Source organism: Dendropsophus ebraccatus, chromosome 1 (assembly GCF_027789765.1).
Source record: "Dendropsophus ebraccatus isolate aDenEbr1 chromosome 1, aDenEbr1.pat, whole genome shotgun sequence".
NCBI lineage: Eukaryota > Metazoa > Chordata > Amphibia > Anura > Hylidae > Dendropsophus > Dendropsophus ebraccatus.
The window spans coordinates 22,236,852-22,263,171 of NC_091454.1; the positions used below are offsets into that span (position 1 = coordinate 22,236,852).

Below are 26,320 nucleotides of genomic sequence, written 5' to 3' on the forward strand. Positions count from 1 at the left end.
CCCAGTGTGTGATACCTGTATATACTAGCTGTATACCCTGTGTGTGATATCTGTATATACTAGCTGTATACCCTGTGTATGATGTCTGTATATACTAGCTGTATACCCTGTGTATGATGTCTGTATATACTAGCTGTATACCCTGTGTGTGATACCTGTATATACTAGCTGTATACCCTGTGTGTGATACCTGTATATACTAGCTGTATACCCTGTGTGTACTATATACCCATATATACTAGCTGTATACCCTGTGTGTGATATCTGTATATACTAGCTGTATACCCTGTGTGTGATATCTGTATATACTAGCTGTATACCCTGTGTGTGATACCTGTATATACTAGCTGTATACCCAGTGTGTGATACCTGTATATACTAGCTGTATACCTTGTGTGTGATACCTGTATATTCTAGCTGTATACCCTGTGTGTGATACCTGTATGTACTAGCTGTATACCCTGTGTGTGATACCTGTATGTACTAGCTGTATACCCTGTGTGTAAGACCTGTATGTACTAGCTGTATACCCTGTGTGTGATATCTGTATATACTAGCTGTATACCCTGTGTGTGATACCTGTATATACTAGCTGTATACCCTGTGTGTGATACCTGTATGTACTAGCTGTATACCCTGTGTGTGATACCTGTATATACTAGCTGTATACCCTGTGTCTGATACCTGTATATACCAGCTGTCTTCCCTGTGTGAGATATAGAGATAACAGAGCACGCCCACTACAGTCGCTATACATAAGTCTTTCAGGATAGCCATTACATTGTCCAGGGTATCCTGTATCCCGCTGTGTAGTCTGAATATTCCAGATGTGATATTTATTGTCTATTACGTTCTGCCTCTACAGGAGACACAAGGATGGGGGATCCAAACCGGATGCTGAGCGCCTCCCCCAACTGGTACTGCAGCCGCTCCAGTGATGCAGCCGGGGGGCTTTTTGGGTTTGCTGCTCGGAATTCTGTCTATTTACTCCGTGTAAGCCCCCAGGAGCCCGGATTCTATGGTAAGTCTCTGCACATGCATATGGATACCCTGCTGGTATCTGTAGTGTTCTGCCCTGACCGCCTGGCGGCAGTCTCTATGTAGTATTATTTCTTAGTCCTGTATATGTCCTGTATATGTTAAAGGGGTTGTTCAACAAAAAATATTTTCTTTCAAGTTAACTGGTGCCAGAAAGTGCCAGAGATTTGTAATTTACTTCTATAAAAAAAATCTGAAGTCTTCCAGTACTTATTAGCTGCTGTATGTCCTGCAGGAAATGGTATATTCTTTTCAGTCTGACACACTGCTCTCTGCTGCCACCTCTGTCCATGTCAGGAACTGTCCAGAGCAGTAGCAGTAGAAAACCTCTCCTGCTTTCCAGACTGGAAAGAATATACCACTTCCTGCAGGACATACAGCAGCTGGGAAGTACTGGAAGACTGGAGATTTTTTTAATGGAAATATATTTAAAATCTCTGGCACTTTCTTGCACCAGTTGTTTTGAAAGAAAAAAAAAATTGGTGAACAACCCCTTTAATAGATCTGCTTATTGCTGCCGCCACTAGAGGGAGCCATTTATCTTACATATAAAGTGAATAGTCCTGCTTGATGTGTTTTTTGCCTCCATTTCAGGGGAGCTGCTCGGTCATACAGAACGCGTGTCCGGCTTTGCCTTCTCCCACTTCTCCGGTCAGTCTCAGCTCTGCGCCAGCAGCTCAGACGACGGCTGCGTGAAAGTATGGGACACCCAGACAAAGAGTTTGGTAACAGAACACAAGCTCCATCGGGTAAGAACAGATTGTGCGGCTGTACAAGTATTAGGCGCCATTGTCGTCGATCTCGAGATACACGCTCCTTAGTCTATATCAGGGGTAGGGAACCTTGGCTCTCAATCTGTTGCAAAACTACAACTCCCATCATGCCTGGACAGCCTTTGGCTGTCCAGGCATGCTGGGAGTTGTAGTTTTGCAATAGCTCCAGGACCAAGGTTCCCTACCACTGTTCTATATCTTGTCTATAGTTTCTGAAGAATGTCTGCCCTTTATTCCTTACAGAACTTAATCTCCGCTCTCCACTGGTCTCCCCTGGTGAAGGACTTGCTGGTAACCGGAGACGAGAAGGGGATAGTGGTTTGCTTTTGGTGCAATCGAAATGATGGGCAGCAATTTTTTCCAGAGCCGAGAACCATCTTCTGCCTGTCCTGTGCACCGCACCAAGAAGATCTGGTGGCCATAGGGTAGGTAGGAAGATGCCGAATGCCTGGCTATTAAAGGGGCAGACACAGAATTATCATTAATCAATTATCTATCTTCCCCAGGTACAAGGACGGTATGATAGTCATCATAGATATCAGCCGTAGAGGAGAAGTCACTCACCGCTTGCGGGGACACGATGATGAGATCCACTGCTTGGCATGGTGCCCGCATCCCCGGGAGGAGGATCTGTATCAGAAACAGGAGGAAACACAAGGTATGGGAATGAAATCTATTGAGCTAAGAGCCATAGTTGTCACTACTCCCCCCCCCCCTCCTCTGCCATACCAGATATACTGCATGGTCCAAACTAGGTATAGAAAAATTCTAAATAGATAAAGAAACGGGCACTCACCCATAATAACGTGTAATCTTCTTCTTTCCAACAATTAGTCATAAAAAATAATAGATATAGAAAAACCACAGGTAACCACCGACACTCCTGTACTACTGCTTGTGAGCCATGTATGGAAAACAGCAATGCCCTTGCGGACTTTGGCCCACCGGCAGGGTCATCAGCGGATATATACAGTTCAAGTAGAAGAATCCTTCCAACTAGAAAAAGCACAGACACTCACCGAGTGAGTGCCTGTGCTTATTCTACTTGAATAGATTCTTCAAACTAGAGATGAGCCGGATCACTGTATATTTTAGCTGAAGAAGTTGGATGCAGCCCTAGGGAGTCCTGGAAACATGAATACAGCCATAGGCCATAGTCTGTATCCAGGGAGCCTTAGGGCTGCATCCAACTTCTTCAGCCAACGGTAATCAAATGCAAGCAAGTCCACTCATCTCTATCTAAAACTCATCCTGTGCAATATAGCAGTTATTATTAGGTTATGTAATCCGACAGTGGTCATGTATCTATATAGATATATTTAAGCCGGAGATTCCTTTTACATCACTTAGGGGGAGATTTATCAAACATGGTGTAAAGTGAAACTGGCTCAGTTGCCCCTAGCAACCAATCAGATTCCACCTTTCATTCCTCACAGACTCTGTGAAAAATGAAAGGTGGAATCTGATTGGTTGCTAGGGGCAACTGAGCCAGTTTCACTTTACACCATGTTTGATAAATCTCCCCCATAGTCTCTGAAAAAAAGAAAAGGAGAATAAAGCCATGCATTGGTAATGGAGGGCACGCGGCTCTTCACCTCCGCCGCCTCACTTCTCTCTGTGCTTGTCTTCATACGGAGTCTACGTTTTGCTTTTCAACAGTCGTAGAATTGAACGCGACCAATGGTGACCTCCTGCCAGAGTCGGAGAACAAGGGCTGCTACCTGGCCTCGGGCAGCAAGGATCAAACCATCCGCATCTGGAGTTCCTCCACAGGCAAAGGTAGGGGCCCCTACTAGGTTTGATAGGCATTGTGCCCCTATTACAAAGGGGGAGTACATGCCGCCTTTTATTTATTAATATTGATGCATCAAAGTTATTTGTAGCTGCACTTCCTTATTTTGCCCCTTTACATTGGTCTATAGGAACCTGCAGGGGGCATCTGACATCCTGTGCCTAGCAGACTATCTATCTATCTATATATCTATCTATCTATTCATGATGACATCGGGGAAGATAGCGCCCTTGCCAGCTTTTGTTATTGTGGCACAGTATTCAGATTTTTTTATCCCTTTAGGCGTTATGACTCTGAAGTTGCCGTACCTGAAGAGGCGGGGAGGAGGAACGGATCCTATGGTGAAGGAACGCTTATGGTTGACAGTTCACTGGCCCCGCGGACATCCTACCCAGATACTCTCCAGCTGCTTTGGGTAAGTTATTATGATTCTGCCCCGGGACATAATAGGATGTCAAGGGCCTAGGGTAGTTGTGGCCTCCTTGACATGCTATTGGTGCGCCACCATTGTATATAACCATGTTTCTCGCTTTCTCGGTAGGGGCGAGCTGCTACTGTGGGAATTAACTAAGAGCGGAAAGCAGAAATGGACCCTCCTGGGCTCCTCGGAGGGACAGAACCATTCCCGTATTGTGTTTAACCTCTGTTCCCTTGGCACAGAGGAGGGGAAGGAGCTGCTTTTCTCCACATCTATGGATCGGGATGTGAGTGTGGGCCGTATGGTGGTATATTATTTTGGTACAGCCGGCTGCCATGTTACTTCAGTGCATTAAAGTTGTCATCTCTGTGTAGGTGAAGTGCTGGGACTTGAGCTCCCTCTCCTGCTGTTGGTCACTGAGCTCACTGGGAGGCTTTGTGTACAGCCTGGCTTTTTCCCCCGTGGCATCTGGATGCCTAGCGGTCGGAGTGGGGGACAGCATGATCCGTGTGTGGAACTCCCTATCTGTCGTAAATGCGTACGATGTGAAGACGCTGTGGCAAGGCATCAAATGTAAAGTGACTGCGGTAAGTACATCCACATCTTATATGTCCAGTATGAGAAAGGTGGGTTATATCCATAGGAGACATATATATATATATATATATATATATATATATATATATATATATATATATATATATATATATATATATATATAATATTATTCCTGACCTCACCTTATACAGAAACTGTAATTCAGAGCACAAGTGTTCTTTAAAGGGGTTGTCCAGCGAAAATCTTTTTCTTTCAAATCAACTGGTTTCAGAAAGTTATATAGATTTGTAATTTACTTCTATTTAAAAATCTCAAGTCTTCCCATACTTATCAGCTGCAGGAAGTGATATATTCTTTTCAGCCTGACACAGTGCTCTCTGCTGCCACCTCTGTCCATGTTAAGAACTGTCCAGAGCAGCAGCAAATCCCCATAGAAAACCTCTCCTGCCTTGTACCTATAGCGGTATGAGATATAATCCAAGTTTTTAAGCTTGCTAGTGTGGTGCAGGAGTGAATTCTCGGAGTGGGTAGGTGCCACAAATAAGCATACATTAATGACTTAAGTGAATATGGTTTAACTAAATGTTGTTCAATATTCATCCATGGGGGGGTTGTGCCATTCCTAAACCATGCGTATGTCTGCGCTAAGATTGTAGCTCTATGATATAGTTCAATGTCCGGAAGCAGTAGCTTATATGATATTCTGGGCCTTTTAGAACCCCATAAGTATGATAACAAAATGGTTCTAGTAGAGGAAAAGAATTTCTTTGGTACTCCTATGGGAACATTGCGAAATATATACATCAGTTTAGGAAGCAAAAACATTTTAAACGCATTGAGTCTACCCAGCCATGACAGTTCCACCTTGTTAAATTGGGCTATATCATCTCGTAATGTGTGCAGAAGTGGCACATAATTCTCAGTGTATAGGTTTTTTATTGGAGATGTTAGGGAGATACCTAGATAAGTTAATTTTGAATGAGGAGGCTATAGCCTATGGCAATAATACTATTCTAAAATTCAGAGAGATGTGGTCACCGTGGACGATCAGTCCACTTTTTTCACCTTAATTCTTTTCTAAATATTTTACTAAGCTGTTTTTTTTTTTTTCTAACTGTTTATGAACATATTATAATACATGTATGAACATAATACATGCAGATTTATCTAACTTTTGTGAATAATTTACGGAAATATTGCTTGAATATATGTTTTTCTTTATGATTTATGTTTACCTTTCCCTGGTTTCTTCTTATGTTTAGTTACATAACATCTTACATTAATTGTATATTTTGTTTGCAAAATTTGCTTTGTCTGCAAAATTACTTTGAAAAAATTTAATAAATATATAGAAACAGAAAACCTCTCCTGCTCTGGACAGTTCCTGACAGGGACAGAGGTGGCAGCAGAGAGCACTGTGTCAGACTGAAAAGAATACACCACTTCCTGCAGCTGATAAGTATGGGAAGACTTGAGATTTTTAAATAGAAGTAAATTACAAATCTATATAACTTTCTGACACCAGTTGATTTGAAAGAAAAAGATTTTCGCTGGAGTACGCTGGAGAGCACTGTGTCAGAAAGAATACACCACTTCCTGCAGGACATACAGCAGCTGATAAGTACAGGAACACTTGAGATTTTTAAATAGAAGTAAATTACAAATCTGTATAACTTTCTGACACCTGCTGATTTGAAAGAAAAAGATTTTCGCTTAAATATCCAAAGATGGCTAGGTACTAGAAGCTTGTGTCTTGCTATACAAGAGGCTTGTAGTAATTCACCATGAGTGCTTCTTTTTCATTTGATCTCTTGCCCTCCGCAGCTCTCTTGGCATCCAACTAAAGAGGGGAGTTTGGCCTTTGGGACGGATGATGGAAAAGTCGGGATTTATGACGTCTTTTCCACCAAGTAAGACCCTACCCTGACACCCTTTACTTGCCTGTATTGACCACTGAGTAGCCTCTATTTTTGCAGGTGACAGATCATCCATTTATGTTTGTTTTGCAGGCCCCCTCAGATTTCCAATACTTACCACAAAAAGACTGTGTACTCCATGTCCTGGGGTCCTCCACTGCCCCCGTTCTCTTTTGGTGAGATGTAGTTTTTCTGTTTACCATGCGTGCATCACACATGATATAAGCTGTATAAACTTTTCACTCTTTGTCTCCACCAGGTGCTGAAGGGGACCGGCCCCCATTTACCCTGTATAGTTGTGGTGGAGAAGGGGTTATTTTCCAGCATAACCCCTGGAAGCTGACCATGGAGGCCCAAGATATAAACAAGCTAATCAGAGATACAAATGACATTAAAGTAAGTGATGCTGCCGGCCTCATAATACAGCTATGCTTCCTGAACCTCCTATATGCCTGCGTCTTCAGCACTACTGAGCGTGCATGTGTTCTGATTTAAGGAGAGAGGAGTAAGCCGCTGCCAGACACCATCTTGTATGACGAAAAAAGATTGGCAACAATAAAATCCAACCTTAAACATTGGATGTGCCATAAGGCTACAGTTAAATGATGAACATATATGGGGCAGACTATAAGGGAATAGTGTGATGTTTATGGCCAGTGAGTATGGCTCACCCTACAGGCAGGAATGGAAGGTCAGCTAATGTATATTAGGGGTAGGGAACCTTGGCTCTCCAGCTGTTGCAAAACTACAACTCCCATCATGCCTGGACAGCCAAAGCTTTGGCTGTCCAGGCATGATGGGAGTTGTAGTTTTGCAACAGCTGGAGAGCCAAGGTTCCCTACCCCTGGTGTATATTATGTAAGTGTCATATGTGGATGTTATAAGCGTAGCCTCTAGGTAATGTATACGTTTTGTGTCATTTTTTTTCGATCCATTATTACTATTTTTTTATTTTTTTTTCCAGCACAAGTTACCTTTACATACAGAGCTGAGCTGGAAAGCGGACTGGCAACACTTAGCTGTTGGTAATGAAGATGGGTATGTAATATCTCCTGTAAAAAACACTATATAGATATAGATGTGTGTGTATGTATGTGTGTGTGTGTGTGTGTGTGTGTGTGTATATATATATATTATATACACATACAGTTGTTGATACATATGCTGATATAGTTATTAGTCGCTGCAGCTCTGTCAAGTCTGAACTACTACTACAGTTTCCATAAGCGTATTTCCTTTGTGATCATACAGGAGTATCGAAGTCTTTCGGGCTCCGCATCTTCAGCTGATCTGCACCATTCAGCAACATCATAAAATAGTGAACGCCCTCCGCTGGAACCACGATCACTGTGAGGATCCCACCCTGAGATTCCTTCTGGCATCTGGATCCAATAATGCTGTGATTTACGTACATAACCTCAAGGGGGCGCTAGGTGAGGTTTTGCTTATTTACAGGGCAATGTAAGACCTATTTACTTAGACGTAAGAGGGCGCCTTTGCTCTCTTTAAAAAGAAAACTTTTGACATGTTAAAAGTTTTGATCAGTTGGGGTCTCGTTGCTGTGACCACCACTGATGGGGAGAAGGAGCAGGGAGAAGAGCACAATTAGAGAATTTCACTTTCCGGCTTGCAGCCATGTCTGTCTAGGCAGCTCCTTTATATAAGTCTATGCGTCCGCTGGCCAAAGATGATTGACAGCGGGAATTGAATATTGCTGAGACACGTTTCTCTTCACTGGTTCTTCTTATTGATCAAAACTTTTGACATGCTTCTCTGATGCCAATTTTTTTTTATTTTTTTTTTTTATGTCAAGTCACTTTCTTTTGTTTTGTTTTTGGTTTTTTTTGTTACTTCAGAGACCCCTGCCAAAGACCCAGTCACCATCACAGATCCTTTCCGTACCTTGTCTGGGCACACTGCTAAGATCACCAGTCTGTCTTGGAGCCCTCATCATGATGCCAGGCTGGTATCTGCCAGCTATGATGGCACCTCTCAAGTAAGATCAATACAAGGATCGTAACCCTTTAAGGGGCCTCCTCCTCCAGGTCCATATATATATCTGTCAAGGTTTCTGCTGCAGTCATGTGACATGTCATGATCATCACACATATCTATCTATCTATATATATATATATAGATAGATAGATAGATAGATATATAGATAGATAGATATGTGTGATGATCATGACATGTCACATGACTGCAGCAGAAACCTTGACAGGTATATTATTACATTATATTTTTTCGTTTTCAGAATAAATATCTACATTGTACGTTATGTCTAGGAGCAGTACATCTTCCCTTGTTCCAAAGTAACTTGTAATAGTTGTGCATTATTCATGAGAACCAAGTCCTTGTCATTTTGAGGACAACATATTTCCTAAACGTACTTGCCGCTGTATCCTTGGGGCGAACACTAAACTCCCTCCCCCCTAGACACCGACTCTATTTTTAACATATCTAACTAAGTAGACTGAAGACTGAACAAATGACCTTGCCCTGAATAGAAGGATATATATATGAAATATAGGACGAAACCAGCTCCCTCCCTCCCTGCACAGCGACCTTTGTACAGATCACAGAGCATGCCCACAACCCTCTCCAATAGATATTCATCATTATGCTTTGGAGCACATTTCCTGGGGGTCATTTTGTCATTGGTTTCTTGATTGCAATTCGTCTATATTTCTACACCAGGTTTGGGACGTTCTCCAAGAAGAACCAATCAGTAACTATCGGGGGCACAAGGGACGACTGCTGTGTGTCCAGTGGTCTCCAGTGGAGGCCGACCAGGTGTGGACTGGAGCGGATGACTTCTGCTTACACAATTGGTCAATATCAAAGCAGGAGCACAGCCGTCCCCCCAAAGGTTAGTTTGCTAAATGGGATTTTTACTTCTCAATTCACCGAGTCGCCTTTTTAAGCAGAGATTCACAAATGTTTCCTCTTCTAGGAAAAAAATCGGCCGAACTGGAAAAGAAACGTTCTCTACAAGTGAAAAACAAGACAAAGAAAAAGAAGAAGATGGATAATATTACTCAGGAGGCCGGAGGAGAGGTGCTGAGCAGAGAACAGGAAAGCCTTATCAATCCGGCACAGAATGGGACGTCTGATCAAGAAGAGGAGCCGGAGATCATTCCTGAGAAAACGACGCCCCAAGAAGGTATTGTATGGGCGCCCCCTAGACTTGGCAAAGACCTCCATACCTGGTGAGCCACAGGTTCAGGGAGACTATAGGACACCATCATGATGTTAAAGAGGGACTATCAGCAGGTTAAACAAATCTAACTTGCTGATAACCCCTTATAGCCCCCGGGACGCCGAGGAGGAAGGTATGTGTCTTAGGGCCCTATTCCACGGGACGATTATAATCGTTAACGATAAACGATTTCAAACTACTGCTATTGCAAATGTGAAATCTGAAATCGTTCACCCAATTACACGGAACGATGATCGCTATTCAACTGAACAAGTATCGCTTTGTTCCGGACAATTTAATGATTATCCGAACGATAATCGTCCTGTGGAATAGGGAATAGGTACCTTATTGTTAGGAGCACTGCCCCGCCCCCACAGTGTCATCCGACCTCCCGGTTCCATTGATAATCACTGTTGCCCAGTGTACCCCTTTATTTCTGCCTCTTTATATCTTTAACAAGGGCAGATTAGATTGACCAAGTGGTCTTTTTCTGCAGACAATCTTCTGTGTTTCTATGTTTAACTTACATGCAGCCTCCTGCAGCCATAGCACACTGAAGAAAAACACGCAGGGGCACAGTTATCGAATGCGCCCCTGGAGCACGCCGTGAAAAAGGCACACATTTTTGTGGTTGGCGAAAAATTCTGTGTATTCTTTTTGACCCACTTGCCTGATGGGTAGATGGGGAGACGTGGCAGAAATCTACACCTGAGCACCACCTCTATGCTGATAACACTCAGATCTACCTCTCTGGCCTGGATGGTAACTCCCTGCTATCCAGGATCCCAAAGTATCTATCGGCTATATCTTCCTTCTTCTCCCTCCGCAGTCTAAAAATGAATATGGACACAACACAACTAATCATCTACCCCCCCCCCCATCTAACTTCACTCCACCATCTAATCTGTTAATCACAGTCAATGGCTGCACTCTGTCCCCTGTCCGCCAGCTCCGCTGCCTAGGGGTCACTTTTGACTCTACCATTTCTTTTAAATTGCACATTCAGTCCCTGACAACTTTTCCTGGATCCGCTCTTTTCTCACCCCTGACTCCACAAAACTGCTGATACATGCTCTCATCATCTCCCGCTTGGACTACTGTAATATCCTCCTCTCTGGCCTCCATCTAACTCCCTTGCTCCCCTCCAGTCTATCCCTAACTCTGCTGCCCGACTAATCCACATCTCCTCCTCTCGTTCTTCCTCTGCCTCTCCCCTCTGCCAATCCCTTCACTGGCTCCCTATTTCTCAGCAAATTCACTTAAAATTGTTGATCATGATGTACAAAGCCGTCCACATCCTGTCCCCTCCATACATCTCTGACCTGATATCCCGCTACCGTACCTCACACACCCTCCAACAACCTCCTTTTGCGTTCCCCCCTTGTTCGCAACTGTCCCCAAGACTTTGCCCGAGCCTCCCCCTTACTCTGGAACTCGCTTCCCTGACACATCCATCTCACATCCCCTGTCAAGACCTTCAAAAGTAACCTGAAAAGCCATCTCTTTATACAAGGCTACAACCTAAAATAACACTGACTGGCTGCACTCCTGTCTCTCTCCCCATACCTCATAGCTTGTAGACAGTCTAGACAAGCTATGACAGTATGGGGAACGGAGGACGAGCCTTAAGAATACATTTTTTTATCGCCTTTTAAAACTTTTTTTATGACTTTGCTGACGTATAAATAATTTAACAATCCGAGAAAAAAAGTTTTGTTTAGTATGTAAGCTGTCAGAGTACGGCCGGGACCTCCAGCATGAATCCTCCTCCATAAATGATGCATCCCTATGAATTATTTACAGCCTCAGCAGAGGTTCTCCTGACCCCTCTGACTCACACTTGTTACCCCAGGCACGTTTCCAGGAGGGGGGGGTATACATCGGCTTCTCCTATTATACTTGATTAGTTACATAAAGCTTTATTTTATCCTTAATTGTTATACTTTGGGTGGCTTTGGGCATGAATATAATTAAAACATACAGTATACTGTATTATTTAGTAAAAGGCTTAGATAAACATGGCCGCTATCTCTCAGAAACAGCACCACTTCTGTCCTCAGGTCCTGTCCTTTAGGTGTGGGGTATTGCTGCTCACGTCCATTAATAGTGAATAGAGCTTAATTGGAATACCACGCACAACCTGAGAACAGGAGTGGCACTATTTTTGCAAGAAAATTTGTTTTTGTTTTTTCTAATCCTGGATAACCCCCTTACAAGTTCAGTAGCCATCCTCCGCGATTATTTGGTTCAAGGCTACTCTTCCTGTCCTTCCCATACACGTGTATGCTCTGCTTGGTTAAGCATGCATGTGTTTGCAGCGGGCACAGATAAATAAGCCTCTCTCCTTTGAGAAGAGAAGGATTGGGCATTGCTGATCCTCTTTTCTCCTGTCAGAACAGTCGTGAACCCTCATACACATGATATGGTTGTCCACTCCTGTTAACGTCGGTAGGTTTAGTTTTGCTGTAATCTGGTTCTATATAACACGGCGGACACTTTCTCTTCTTTTGTAATTTTAGCTGCAGCAGAATCTCAGCCTGTGTCCGATGCTTCACCTCTGCTGAGTATCGAGAAGCGCAGCCCAAGCCCGACGTTTAAGAGAGCTGCGCCCAGGAAGGAGCTGCCAAAGGACAAAGGAGGTTGGTGCCGACTCCCTGAATAATGGATGTCAACTTGCGGAAACTTTGGCCGCACTTCAGTAACATCCACTGATAAAATGCTAGGTGCTATATGGGGGGCAACACTTGTCAGACAGCAGCATATAAAGTTTTATTTTTTCATTCTGTATGTGGGGGGGGGGGGTGTTGCAAAAGACGTCAGGGAGAACGAGCACAACTTGTCCAGTCTTTACTGACCCTAGAAGGGTTAGGGTACTATTACACGGGCCAATTGGGGCCCGATAACTGTAAACGAGCGCCAATCTGCTAGATCGGTGCTCATTTACTGGGGCTTTTACACGGCCGATAATCGTTTAACAAGGGCTGCATGGACATCATTACCGATGTCCTTGCAGCCCTTGCTTAAACTGTATACATTACCTATCCATGCTGCAGGGCTGCTCTTGTGCTTTGCTTCTCCCCAGGTCCCGCTCGCTTTAGCTTCAGAGCGGCCTGTCTCAGCTGACAGGACGCTCAGCCAATCACTGGCTGTGGCGGTCCCGGCCTGTGATTGGCTGAGTGGCCTGTCAGCTCAGGCAAGCTGCTCTGAAGCTAGAGAGTGTAGGAACCTGTGAGAAGCAGAGCGCAAGAGGAGCCCTGGATCATGGATAGGTAATGTATGCATTTTGCATATCGCCAGCCCCCGGCCGTGCACCGCTATTACACGTAGTGATGCACGTTCGGCCCCCGACAATTATAGGTCAAAACCTATATCAACGATCAGCCGATGAGCATTGTCATCGACTGATGGTTGTGTTTATTACACAGAGCGATAATCGTCCAGATAGGGCCGATTCGGGCGATTATCGTTCCGTGTAATAGTGCCCTTACAGGAACTGGTCTCTTATCACAGCCTGTTTCTATCCATCTCTAGCGATACAGAAACTTTTCTTCATGTAATCACCCTTTTTACCAATATTATGTTGTCAGGCCATTCCTAAAGCCCCACTGTATATGGTTTAGTTTTTTTTATTCATCCATTACCTTCATTATATAGTTTCTCCTTTAGATCCCCACAGCCGGAAGAAGAAGGCACGATCTGTACTTCCCATTAGCACCAACAAAGACCATCGCTCCAAAGACGAGCAACATCGGGACTGTGTGAAACTGGCATCTGCCTTGTGCTCCAGCGGAGGTAGGGTTGCATCACAACGTCCACCCTATAAAGACTAAAAGGGGTACTCCAGTGATTTTTTTTTCTTTCTTTCAAATCAACTGGTATCAGAAGGCTATATAGATTTGTAATTTAGTTGTTTTTAAAAATCTCAAGTCTTCCAGTACTTATCAGCAGCTGTGTGTCCTGCAGGAAGTGGTGTATTCTTTTCAGTCTGACACAGTGCTCTCTGCTGCCACCTCTGTCCATGTCAAGAACTGTCCAGAGCAGCAGCAAATCCCCATAGAAAACCTTTCCTGCCCTGGACAGAGGTGGCAGCAGAGAGCGCTATGTCAGACTGGAAAGAATAACCACCTCCTGCAGGACTTACAGCAGCTGATAAGTACTGCAAGACTGGATATTTTAAAAAAGTAATACATTACAAATCTATATAACCAGTTGATTTGAAAGAAAGTGAGAAATTTTCAATGGCGTACCCACTTTAGGATCTATATTATGCTTGTGTCTTTCCTACATTGACTGTCGGTCTCTTTGGAAACCTTATTGGTCTTTGCTTTCACTGAATTTCCGACCAGATGCCATAAATAATCATTATCATGGTATTTTATTATACACTCGTATATCCCATTTTATAGTGTACAAATCTATGCAAAAAGTTTCTCAATACTTTAAATTACTTTTTTTGCATTGATCCAATGTTGCAACTTATGCCCCCAGAGCTGTATTCACAATTCTCTTTATTCATTCTTGGCTTACAGGGGTTATGCAGGCTTAGAGACAGCACCACTGTCCTCAGTTTGGGTGTGGAGGGTTTTCAGCTCCATTTCATTGATGTAAATGGAGCTGGATTGCAATACCACACACAACCTAAAGACAGGGGTGGTGCTGTTTTTCCAAGAAAGAAGCTGTGTTTTTTTAATCCTGGAAAACCCCTTTAAAGGATAACGATCATTTTCCTTCTGACATAGTGTAGTGATGTGTGTAAAGATAGGTAAGTATCACTCCAAGAAGGCTTAGGGCCCTATTCCACCGGACGATTATCGATTGCATAATTGTTAACGATTAACGATCTCAAACGACCGCTATTGCGAAAGACCTGAAAACGTTCACTCATTTCCATGGAACGATAATCGTTACTTATGATCGTAATTGCGATCGTTTTTTCTTCGCTATTTATTCGCTATTGCGTTCGTACCTATTGCGAACCACCGAACGAGGTCTTATTCAATGCGAACGTTTTGCGAACGAGCAACGATAAAAATAGGTCCAGGTCATATAAAGCTATCAACGATTTCTCGTTCGGTCGTTAATCGTTAACTGCATTTCAACCGAACGATTAAAACGGTAAAGCTTTTGCAGGAAGTTGCGGAACTGTTTTGTGTAGATATAACTGGTATATAAGCAGTGAAATGGCCTCCTTAGAAAACCTTGTGCATCGTGGCCATTGCTACTAGTTATTCCATAACCTGGCAGCCATAGTGTACAAGAAAAATTCTAATTGTTCTCTCTTTACAGAATCGGGAATGGAGACATGTTCCCAGAATGAGCTTCCATCCCATCTCGGCCTCTACAGTGATCGAGCGACTCTGCACCGACTCATGGAGGAGGAGGGTAGGCAAGAATCTATATTAAAGGGAATCTGTCAGCTCGAGATCATGGTCAGAGCTCAATCATCCTGGAGGCTGTGTGAGCCGTAGCATGCATGTCTCCTCCTCCTTACATAGAATGATTGACGTATAGGGCTGGTAGCAGTACCTGTCAATCAGTCAGGTGGAGTGGGAAAGGGAGGAGGCGTGCATCCTGCAGCTCAGCACGGCCTCTATGACACTGAGCACTGATATACAGCTGACACATTCCCTTTCTAATAAGCATTCACATTTTATTTAATAAATTAATTTTCATTTTTTTTATCTACTTATCTATGCCTTAAACCTCCCAACCTTCCAATATTCTATTTTAATATTGAGAATATCCCAGCTTCTAATCCGTCTTTCTTTCCATCAGGTAAATCGCACCTGGAGAGTGGACACGCAGAACTCCAGCACCAGATCATGCTGTGGAAAGGTGACCTGCAGGGGGCGTTACAGCTAGCTGCAGACAGGGGAGAGCTGACAGACCAGCTGCTTGCTCTGGCACCCATGGGTAGGTATGGGGAGTCTATATACTATATACTTATGGTGACATGCTGTATACAGTCTGGGCAAGAAAATCTTCTCCAAAGGGAAGATATTGTCTGTAGGGCCAGCTAGAGCTAGCTACTCTGGTAATGTCAGACCCATTATAGTGCCTGGAAACATGTCAAGGCTTTTTGTTTTAAGGGGGACACGTTGACCTATAGGTGGCGCCACAGACTGTATTGTTTCTTTTGGAATAAACAGGATCTGCATGTCCTAAAAGACTTTTTAAACTACAACTCCCATCATGCCTGGACAGCCAAAGCTAAAGCTTTGGCTGTCCAGGCATGATGGGAGTTGTAGTTTTGCAACAGCTGGAGAGCCATGGTCCCCTACCCCTGATTTAGAAGAAGACCTTGCATTGTGACACTGTGAATGGATGGGATATGGAGGTGTTGGGTCCTGCTTAATGTGTCTTCACCTTTGCAGCTGGATACAAGGTCTGGGTCTGGACAACTGAAGCCTATGTGAAACAGTTGTGCTTCCAGGAACAGTATGTAAAGGCCGCCACTCATCTCCTCTCCATTAATAAAGTCTATGAGGCAGTGGAGCTCCTGAAAGGAAACCACTTATACAGGTAGGTCAGTCTGCACAGTTTATACTTCCCTTGACTTATGTTTAAAGAGGTTAGCCCAAGATTACAACTTATCACCTATCCATAGGGTAAGTGACAAGTATCGGATCAGTGGGGGTTTGACTGCTGGGACCTGCTTGTATACCGGTGTTAATGGAGCGGCAGTCATGCCTGCACACAGACTCAACTTCCTCCCATTCGCATTGGAAGGGGGGTTGCAGGGGCCCTGTTTATGATCAGGAGAGATTTTCTATGGGGATTTGCTGCTTGCTCAGGACAGTTCCTGACATGGACAGAGGTGGCAGCAGAGAGCACTGTGTCAGACTGGAAAGAATACACCACTTCCTGCAGGACATACAGCAGCTGATTTTGGATGACTTGAGATTTTTTTTATTTAAGTAAATTACAAATCAACATGTTGATTTAAAAGAAAAAACATTTTCACCAGAGGTCCCCTTTAATTATGAGACTATTCCCTTCATTTAGGGTTTTCAGAGCTGAAATGCGTTATGCATTCTTATGAATCTGGTTTGTCTTCCAGAGAAGCCATTGCTGTGGCCAAATGTCGCCTGCAACCGGAGGACCCTGTACTCCGAGATCTGTACACCAGCTGGGCCACCATACTGGAGCAAGATGGTCACTATTCTATGGCTGCTAAGTGGTAAGTGATTTGAAGGATTCGGATATACTGGAAAGGCACCATTGTTTGGAGTCTCATTTGTTTGATTCTGCAGACTAGTGTTGATCACCTTCTGATGATACTTCTGCTTCTCCCTTTCCGCAGTTACTTAGGGGCTTTGTCCCCATATGATGCAGCCAAAGTCCTGGCCAAGAAGGGCGACCTGCCATCCCTCAGCACCGCAGCCGAACTTGCACTCATTTCAGGAGAGAAGACTTTAGCCGCCTCCTTCGCTCTGCGCTGTGCCCAAGAACACATCACTGCTAAGAACTGGGTTGGGGCCCAGACGTCTCTGGAGCAGCATCCAACTTTGTTGGTAAGACCCTTAAAGAGGTGAATCATAAGATTATACCTTATAACCTATCGATCGTATAGCACAGGAGTAGGGAACCTTGGCTCTCCAGCTGTTGCAAAACTACAACTCCCATCATGCCTGGACAGTTCATGATGGGAGTTGTAGTTTTGCAACAGACAAAGAGCCAAGGTTCCCGACCCCTGGTATAGTGGGACGGGACAAAAGACATGACTGCTGTAGTCATTACTTCTTTGTGTCCAGAATGTTCTGTTTATGTAGAACTGGATCATTTTACAGGGACACAGACTGGTGTTTTGTACCAGCGAGCTGCTGTTTAACCACCTCAAGGACAAGACACCGGTGGACTGGAGGACACAGACCACCCCATGTTTTCATGATTGGTTAGGACGTGACAGTGAGGAGTCCTTCCTTAGTAAACTCACAGGCCTGTGGCAGATGGAGTACGGAGTGTCCTCAGCGGAGCAGTATACTGAGGTGCGTCAGCAGCTGAAAACATCTGACACCACCGCACTGACGACAGCCAACACCAGCGCCAAGCAGGTATGGTTTATATTATTCACATTAGTACACATAGTCTTTTGTAAAAGGCATGTGTGGCCAATGATGATCAATTTAAAGGGGATGTCAAGGCTTAGGCTTTGGGTTCACACAAATTTTTTTTTTGCCGTCCATTTTTTTTCATCCATTTTTGCAAAAAAACGGATGGAAAAACTGATGCATTTGTGTGCATTCGTTTTGATCCGTTTTTCCATTGATTTCCATTATAAAGAAAAAAAAAAGGTTTTAAAAAAACGTACTTGACCTTTTTTTGTGTATGTTAAAAAAACGGATGTGTTTCGTTCTGTTTTTGTTTGTTTTTTTTTGTCTTTTTTATAATAGAAGTCGATGGAAAAAAAGAGGCCCATAAATCCATCCGTTTTTCCATCAGTTTTTTGCAAAAACTTAGTGTGAACCTTAGAAAAACATGGCTGCTTTCTAGAAATAGCACCACTTATTGTCCTCAGTTTGGGTGTGGGGGTTTTGCATCTCAGTTCCATTGACGTAAATAGAGCTGAATTGTAATACTACACACAACCTGAAGACAGGGGGTGGCGCTTTTTTTGCAAGAAAGTAACTGCTTTTTCTAGTCCTGGATAACCCCTTTAAAGGGCTGCATGAAAGATCAACACTCACTCTCTGCAACTCATGGGCCTGTTTAAAAGGTCCCTTAGAAGTGTTTTAGTATGCAACATATCAAGTTTTTAACCCCTTCCTGTCAGTAACATGTATATATATTTTCCTATTGCACATACCCCGTGCAGTAGGAATGTATATATACGTTCCTGACTGAGCTGCTTCTGATGTGTGCGGGACCGCTGCAGTGAGAGTGATCCCGCACACATCAGTGTGTCCAGGGCCGGAGGTAATGAGAGGCAGCTGCGATCCCACAGCTACGTCTCATTAACCCCTTAAACACCATGATCTATAGCGATTGCGGTGTTTAAGGTACTTAGTGACAGAACAAGCTTCTGTCACTGAGTGATCGGGACCCCCGCAGCATGGTCCCAATCGCTTGTACCAACAAGCGGGGGGGGGGGTAAGTCACTTACCTTCATCCTGTCTGATCGACCATCCATGTATAGGGTCTGCTCTCAGGCAGGCTCTATGTATAGATCACCGATAACACTGATCTATGTTATGCTGTGGCATAGCATAGATCAGTACATGCAATCTAATGATTGCATAATTTACAGTGATAAAAAGTGTAAAAAAAAAAAAAAAACATTAAAAAACCCTTATAAACCCCCTCCCAGTAAAAGTTTAAAAGACCCCCTTGCCCATTTTAAAAAAATATTAATAAATAAACATAACATATCGTGTGCGGAATTGTCCGATCTATTAAAATCTAACATTATTGTTCCCGCACGGTGAACGGCGTAAGCGGAAGAAAGAAAATAAACGCACCAGGATTGCTGATTTTAAAAACTTATATATCAGAAAAAAAATTAATAAAAAGCAATCTAAATTTTTCTGTTACACCAATATATTAATAAAAACAAGAGATCATGGCGCAAAAAATGACACCTCAAGCAGCCCTGTAGGTGGAATAATAAAAGCGCTATGGCTCTTAGAAGGCGGGGAGGAACATTGCATTAATCTGACCAGGACTTTTGTGCATCAAAGGGCTCGGTCTTGAAGGGGTTAATAAAGTGCATCAGATTGTAACATACATAGCAAAATGGCCTATACTCTGCCAGTAAAGAAAGAGAATTCAGTAACATGGTATCAGCTCGCAGTCTAACAAGTGAAACAACTACAAAACATAGTACCAAACAAAATTAGAGTTAGGCTGGGTTCACACTACGTTTTTGCAATCTGTTTTTTTTCCATTGAATTCCATTATAAAAAAAAAAAAAAACGGATCAAAACGGATCTGTTTTTTTTTTACGTACACAAAAACGTAGTCAACCTCATTTTTTTGTCCATTAAAAAAAAAAAAAAAACTGATCCGCTTTGATCCGTTTTTCTTTTATAATGGAGTTCAATGGAAAAACGGATGCACACACATGCATCCGTTTTTTGCAAAAGACGGATTGCAAAAACGTAGTGTCAACCCAGCCTTAGAGTGGAATGTCAAGAATGGAATATTATAAGACAAGTCTCCAACTTAAAAGGTGTTTTAATATGCAGTACCACTCGCAACCTGTGCACAGTAGTGGCGCTGTGTTTAGATCAAAATTATGATTGTTTTCAAACTCACAGCTGCTGCTCCACATCGCCCAGGAGGTGGCGCTATCTGCTCTGAGCTACCTGTCAAAGAGCTGGGATGAGATGACGTCAGCCATACTCTGTGCCCTCTCCCGCTGTCATCAGGCCGGACAGTTTACGTTCATGCAGGAAATTTCTCAGCTGCTGCTCCCAGAAGGTAAGTGCCTTGAGCTGCCGCATCGTATCTGATAGAACAGGGATAGACCGTGGCTTTGCAAAACTACAACTCCCATCATGCCTGGACAGCCGAAGGCTGTCCAGGCATGATGGGAGTTGTGGTTTTGCAACAGCCGGAGAGCTATGGTTCCCTACCCCTAGCTGATCACTTGGGGTACAACTGCCGAGACAGCAGGCCACGCCGAGTGTTCTCTGGATCTCGCAGTAAAGCAATCTGTTATTCTACGCTGCAAAACCTTCTACGACTTGGAATTTATTTTCCTTTGTCCTCAGGTTGTGATGAGCTGAGAAGGAACCTCAGCCCGGACAACAAAGAAAGCTTAGCCACGTGCGACAGCGTGGAGGCCTTCCTCGCCTACATGAAGCTATATGACGTATGGTGGAATCAGTCAGCGGCGAAGATGGAGATCTCGTCCGGAGAAGGTTCCGTTGTCACGGAAACTCCAGAAACTTCTGCTGACTTTCGGGTTCTGCTGTCAGACCTGCATGCCGGCTTCCAGAACGCACAGCGGGAGATAGCAGATGTTCAGCAGGCCCTCCGGGAGATGATCCAGCAGCATCAGAGGAACAGGCAGATCCAGGATAATTCTCTAGAACTAGATCAAGAGACGGACACAAACCCGGCATCCTCACCGGAGAAAGGTCCTGACGGCCAGAGCCAGATGTGAGTGGTCTATGAGAAGCCCTTTATCCTCACTGCCACCATATACTCTCATATTAATCAACATTGTCCTCTTTACACAGCGCTAACCCAAACCCGGTCTCCCTGACGGAGCTGATGAAGAAGCTTTCCACAGCGAACCATAAGCTGGCTGAATTCCCTGAATACTTAAAGGTAAGGGGTCAGTTTTAAAGGGATTGTTCACCAAAATTTGCTTCTTTCAAATCAACTGGCGCCAGAAAGTGCCAGAGATTTCAAATGTACTTCTATTAAAAAAAATCTCAAGTCTTCCAGTACTTATCAGCTGCTGTATGTTCTGCAGGGGAAAAAAAATCTCCTTAGTGAAGAGATTTTTGTGTGATCTTAAAGGTACCCCCTTTAAGATCACACAAAAATCTCTTCACTAAGGAGAATGTTTTTCTTTCAAATCGACTAGATTATAGATTTGAAATTTACTTTTAAAAATTAAAAAATCGCAAGTCTTCCCATACTTGTCAGCTGCTGGGTGTCCTGCAGGAAGTGGTGTATTCTTTCCAGTTTGACACAGTGCTCTCTGCTGCCACCTCTGTCCACTTAATATGGTGGTTTTCTTACAGGAGCCACCCCTTGGCTGGGTCCTTCTCGGAGGGATATCTGGCTAGTCCTGTGTTATAGGACTCTTCAATGAGGCTCCAAGGGCTCCTCTTTTGTATATTCATGTTTGCCAGGGAGCAATGCACCTAGGATTTTACTGCATTGAGCGCTTTCACTAGCAGCCAGCAGTGTTATCGTTTGGCTGGTCTCCGATCAGCGATCTGTTTCTCTTCTTCCAGAAACAGCACCACCCTTGTTGGGTGTGGATCTGCAGCTCAGTTCCATTGAAGTAAATGGAACTGAATTGTAATACCACACGCAACCTGAGGACTGGGGTGGCGCTGTTTAAGGAGGGAGGAGGGGTCAGCTGACCTGGCCTCACATTATATAGTCACCTATGTAATACGTCCTTTCATGTGTCCTCAGGTGCTGCCATTCCCTGACGTCCTGGAGAGCTGCCTGGTCATGCTTCACCTCCCGTCTTCTCAGCTGACCTCTGACCTACATGGACAGGCCATAAGTCTCCTGCAGAGGCACAGCTCCGGCTCTCCCGACCACCACAAAATAGCCAGCAAGTTTACATCCTCATTCCGAGAGCAGCCGCCCAGAGACCAAGTTTAGGACTCTGCGTCTTTCTGCTTCCAGGTCTGCAATAACCTCTGCACTAGTGCCGGCATCCATCAGCTGCCTTGGCTTCTCCCAGAAGCTGCATACTCTAGTCATCCATACATCCGCCTAGGTATTTACTTGCTGGGCTTTGGACTATGTTCCCAGCATTGGAATGAAACAGCAGTGGTCTGACCGAGGCCTTAGGATGCATGAAACACGCTGGACTATAGCTTTAAGAGGCACCTTACAGACACTCCGCACAGCCGCCATGACGCAGGTCAATGCCAAGGATCCATCTTCCTTTTCTATATTCTGTTTATGTCCGGTCATCTGTATGCGGCAGTGAGTCAGTGTGCACTCATCCTATATACATTGTAGTGGGAGTAAGCATGTCATTGCTGCCTAGCCGAGAAAGTTTCTAGTGAGGCTGCACTCCTCATAGGCTAACATAGGGTTAAAGGGGGTCTTCAGGGCTTAGAAAAACACAGCTACTTTTTTGCAGAAACAGCGCCACCCTTGTCCTCAGGTTGTGTGCGGTATTACAATTTAGCTCTATTCATTTCATTGGAACTGAGCTTCATTACCGCACCCAAACTGAGGACAAGAGAGCGGCCATGTTTTTCTAAGCCTTGATAACCCTTTTAGGGTGCGTTCACACCTACAGGATCTGCAGCTGATTTTCTGCTGCAGATCCGCAGCAGATTTCATTTAAATAACTGAACACAACATCAAATCTGCTGCGGATCTGCTGCAGATCCTGTAGGTGTGAACGCACCCTTAAAGGGATGGTTTTTGACCCCTTTAAGCATACTATATCCCATAGCTCATGGGTAGGGAACCTTGGCTCTCCTGCTGTTGCAAAACTACAACTTCCATCATGCTTTAGCTTTGGCTGTCCAGGCATGATGGGAGTTGTAGTTTTGCAACAGCTGGAGAGCCAAGGTTCCCTTCCCCTGCCATAGCTGTTGTCATGAGAATTAAATTTAGGAACTAAATCTTAAAGGGGTTGTTCAGGTTTAGACAAGCCTGGCTGCTTTTTTTTCAGTAATAGCGCCACCCCCATCTATGGATTGTGTTTGGTGCTGCGACTGAGCTGCAGTACAGTATGCAGCCTGCGGACAGGTGTGACTCTGTCCAATCCTCTACAACTATTTTAAAGGGTTTGTTCAGGATTCGAAAAAACACAGCCACAGCGCCACCCTTGTCCTCAGGTTGTGTGTGGTATTACAACTTGGCTCCATTCACAATGGAATTGATTTGCAGAACCAGATGCAAACTGAGGACAGGAGTGGTGCTGTTCCTGGAAGTGGCCATGTTTTTCTAAGCCTGAACAACCCCTTTAAAGCCTGGAGCTCAGTGATTGTGGCCATAACTGGGATCTCTGCTGCATGGTGTGGATTGTGCTTCATTGCAGCTAAGGTAGGTAGATGGTATCGCACTGCAACCCAAAAATAGCAGCTGCCGTGACCCAGCACTCACAACCACTTGTAGGTTGCAGTACGGCCCCATTCACTTCCCTTAGATGTGGAGCAACACAACAAAGCAATCTTTCAAGTCCAAGTACTATGGATTGCTGTTTTTGAGAACAGACATGTCTGAGGAGCCAAGAGGTCCCCAATAAAGGGGTATATGAGATTAGAGTAAAAAGCTGAGGGCACTCACCGAGTCGTAGTGATACTTCTTTATTCCAACATTTGTTAAAACTTTCGGTGACACATGTCACTGTTCAGCAGACGCCAAACCACTTCACATGTACAACACAGACATGACGGCCATTTCGCGCGCATGCGCGCTTCATCGGAACTAGATGAGTTTAGACAAGGATATGCTATTTTATTTCAGAAACATCTCCACTATTGTGCATGGACTGTTTCTAGTGATGACATAGGTCCATTACATTTTGGGGGGTATTTGGAGGATGGGGTTTCTATCTGAAACAGAGAAACAGCACCCCTCTCCTCCTCTGGCTGTGTCTGGTATTACAGCTTTGTTTTGTTCATTTCAGTTCTGAGCGATAAAATTGGGTACAATCTATAGATAAGAATTGTGCCATTAAAAATTATTTAAAAAAAAATTCTAATGTCTTATAAACATTTTAATTTATAAACTCTCTGGAGCCATTTCCATCTTCACAAGTGATGAGCCACAAAGACTTTCAGCTGCAGACAAGACAGGACCCCTTCTGTGCCATATAATGGGCAGTGTTTCCAATACCGACAGACATGGGGAAATTCTGTGTTGTATATACTGTCATTTATAAGAGTATTATGACATGGCCAAGAATCTCTTGTACAGATTATTAGTTTATAACGCATGTGGGGCCATTTAAAGGGGTTATCCAGAAAATGACTGCTTTCTTCCACAAACAGCACCACTCCTGTCCTCAGTTTGGGTGCGCTATTGCAACTCCGTTCCATTGATGTGAATGGAACTAAATTGTAATACCACACACAACCTGAGGACGGGTGGCACTGCTTTTGCAACAAAGCAGCTGTGCTTTTTCTAAACCTGGACAACCTCTTTAAATTGATGGGATTGTCTCCAAGTACAAAAAAATGTTACCACTTTTGGCCATTGGTTGTCTGATAATGCAGTGACTACAACTGCATTGCAATACCAGACACAGCCTGATGTCGGGAGTGGCGCTGTTTCTTTGACTTTTCTGGATAATCCTTTATGACCACACTAAGTTGTTTTACTAAAGTCTTAAGTGCACTTTCCATTCCTGACATTTTGGAGCTTAGCGGAATCTTTAGAGTCGACATCTAGAGGGCAATGCGGATGTCATTCACCTCTTGGAAAAATACATCTACACATTGCATTATTTACTGGAGGAAAGTGGTCTAGTAGACGTCAGCCGACCTTCACCCTTATGTACGGGCCATGCAGTGGATGACGCACACGGATGGAAATGACACTGTGAAAATATGTTGTCTGTACTCGCTGTTATGCCAAGGAAGACTTGCGTTTTGTTTTTTTCAAATAAATATTAAAAAGTTTAAAATATCAAAAAGTGTCACTCTCTGCCTTGTACTCTACATAATAGACTATTATAATGTACACAGTACACTACCATAAAAGGCTTTTGAAGAGAGAAGGGGTTACTGATGCACTGGGTTTGCAAGGGACTATGGGGGAGATTTATCAGACATGGTGTAAAGTGAAACTGTCTCAGTTGCCCCTAGCAACCAATCAGATTCCACCTTTCATTCCTCACAGACTCTGTGAAAAATGAAAGGTGGAATCTGATTGATTGGTTGCTAGGGGCAACTAAGACAAATCTACTTTGCACCAATTTGACAAATCTCCCCCTATGTGAGCAGGATTAAAAGAAACCGCATCACAGCAAGAAGGGGGTTACACTTAGCACTGGTCTGCACGTGTTACTACTGTTGATATGCCTAAAGGGAGGGGGAGATTATGTCACAGTAGGTACACAAGGGAAAACTGCTCTGAGCTGTATGGGCATTGAGATGAGAGTAAAGACTTGATTTACCTTTGAGGAACAGTGTGGAGCAGGCGGCTTGCAGATACAGGGGGAGATTTATCAAACATGGTATAAAGTGAAACTGGCTCAGTCGCCCCTAGCAACCAATCAGATTCCATCTTTCTTTCCTCACAGGCTCTTTGGAAAATGAAAGATGGAAGCTGATTGGTTGCTAGGGGCAACTGAGCCAGTTTCACTTTACACCGTGTTTGATATATCTCCCCCACAGTCCAGGCTTTCTCAGTTTCTTTCCTGTACATGGTAGTCCCACCTGTCCTGATTAGAAATAAAGCAAACCTTGACCACGCTGTGGTTTGTCCAAACCTGAGCATGCAACCTGTAATTTCTGGTGGGTACAGCCCACAGATATGGCTGCATCCAACTTCTTCGGCCTCTAGTAATCTAATGCTGCACGTTTGGGTTAGCTCCTCTCTAGTCTTGATCTAGCTGTTACCAGAGACAGATTTTCTTAGGCAGTAGATGTCAGTAGTGAGACACCTAGTGGCCAAAACTTAGGTTTTCTGTGTAAAGTGTATTTTATTTTAAGACCTCATCACATTTTCAGGCGCTGTTCTCCAACCTGTGACTCTACAGCAGTTGCAAAACTACGACTATGCAGCATGTCAACAGCTGTCGTTTTTCAGGGTATGAGTGACATTTTGCACCTCTTAGAGGAGAGGTCGCTGACTGACAATTATGACATCACCACCACATGATCCAGACAGGATGTCATCAGCGGAGCGGTAATATCAGGAAGGAAGTGATGTAGGCTGCTATGGAACCTTCAAGGGGTATTCCAGCCAGGATAATATCAGCAAGGCAGTGATCTTAGAGGGTCCAACCTCTGAGCCCTTACT

General features: G+C 43.9%; 1 protein-coding gene and 1 long non-coding RNA gene across 2 annotated transcripts; one reads left to right on the top strand and one right to left on the bottom strand.

Moving 5' to 3' along the window:
* Positions 1-868: 868 nt before the first annotated feature.
* GEMIN5 (gem nuclear organelle associated protein 5) lies at positions 869-23,337 on the top strand. Its single transcript, XM_069968948.1, has 28 exons — positions 869-1,021; positions 1,633-1,787; positions 2,055-2,236; positions 2,318-2,469; positions 3,471-3,590; positions 3,886-4,018; positions 4,145-4,307; positions 4,396-4,608; positions 6,404-6,489; positions 6,589-6,671; positions 6,755-6,891; positions 7,460-7,533; positions 7,747-7,928; positions 8,352-8,491; positions 9,193-9,364; positions 9,449-9,658; positions 12,214-12,333; positions 13,361-13,486; positions 14,981-15,076; positions 15,470-15,607; positions 16,069-16,216; positions 16,755-16,874; positions 16,998-17,208; positions 17,485-17,748; positions 19,951-20,113; positions 20,407-20,797; positions 20,878-20,968; positions 21,794-23,337. Exons 1-28 carry the CDS (start codon positions 877-879, stop codon positions 21,986-21,988), a joined length of 4,410 nt encoding a protein of 1,469 aa, XP_069825049.1. The 5' UTR covers positions 869-876; the 3' UTR covers positions 21,989-23,337.
* LOC138790043 (uncharacterized) lies at positions 2,059-25,545 on the bottom strand. Its single transcript, XR_011362833.1, has 3 exons — positions 25,473-25,545; positions 2,376-2,441; positions 2,059-2,263 (listed from the first exon to the last, which is right to left on the bottom strand). It is a non-coding gene; the product is annotated as an uncharacterized lncRNA (long non-coding RNA).
* Between the last annotated feature and the right edge of the window lie 775 nt (positions 25,546-26,320).

Excerpts from the sequence above, each read along its gene's own strand:
- GEMIN5 (XM_069968948.1), top strand. The coding sequence starts at position 877 with ATGGGGGATCCAAACCGGATGCTGAGCGCCTCCCCCAACTGGTACTGC. Across the intron at positions 15,077-15,469 it reads CCGACTCATGGAGGAGGAGG|GTAAATCGCACCTGGAGAGT; the intron begins GTAGGCAAGAAT and ends TCTTTCCATCAG. Across the intron at positions 16,217-16,754 it reads AAAGGAAACCACTTATACAG|AGAAGCCATTGCTGTGGCCA; the intron begins GTAGGTCAGTCT and ends TTTGTCTTCCAG.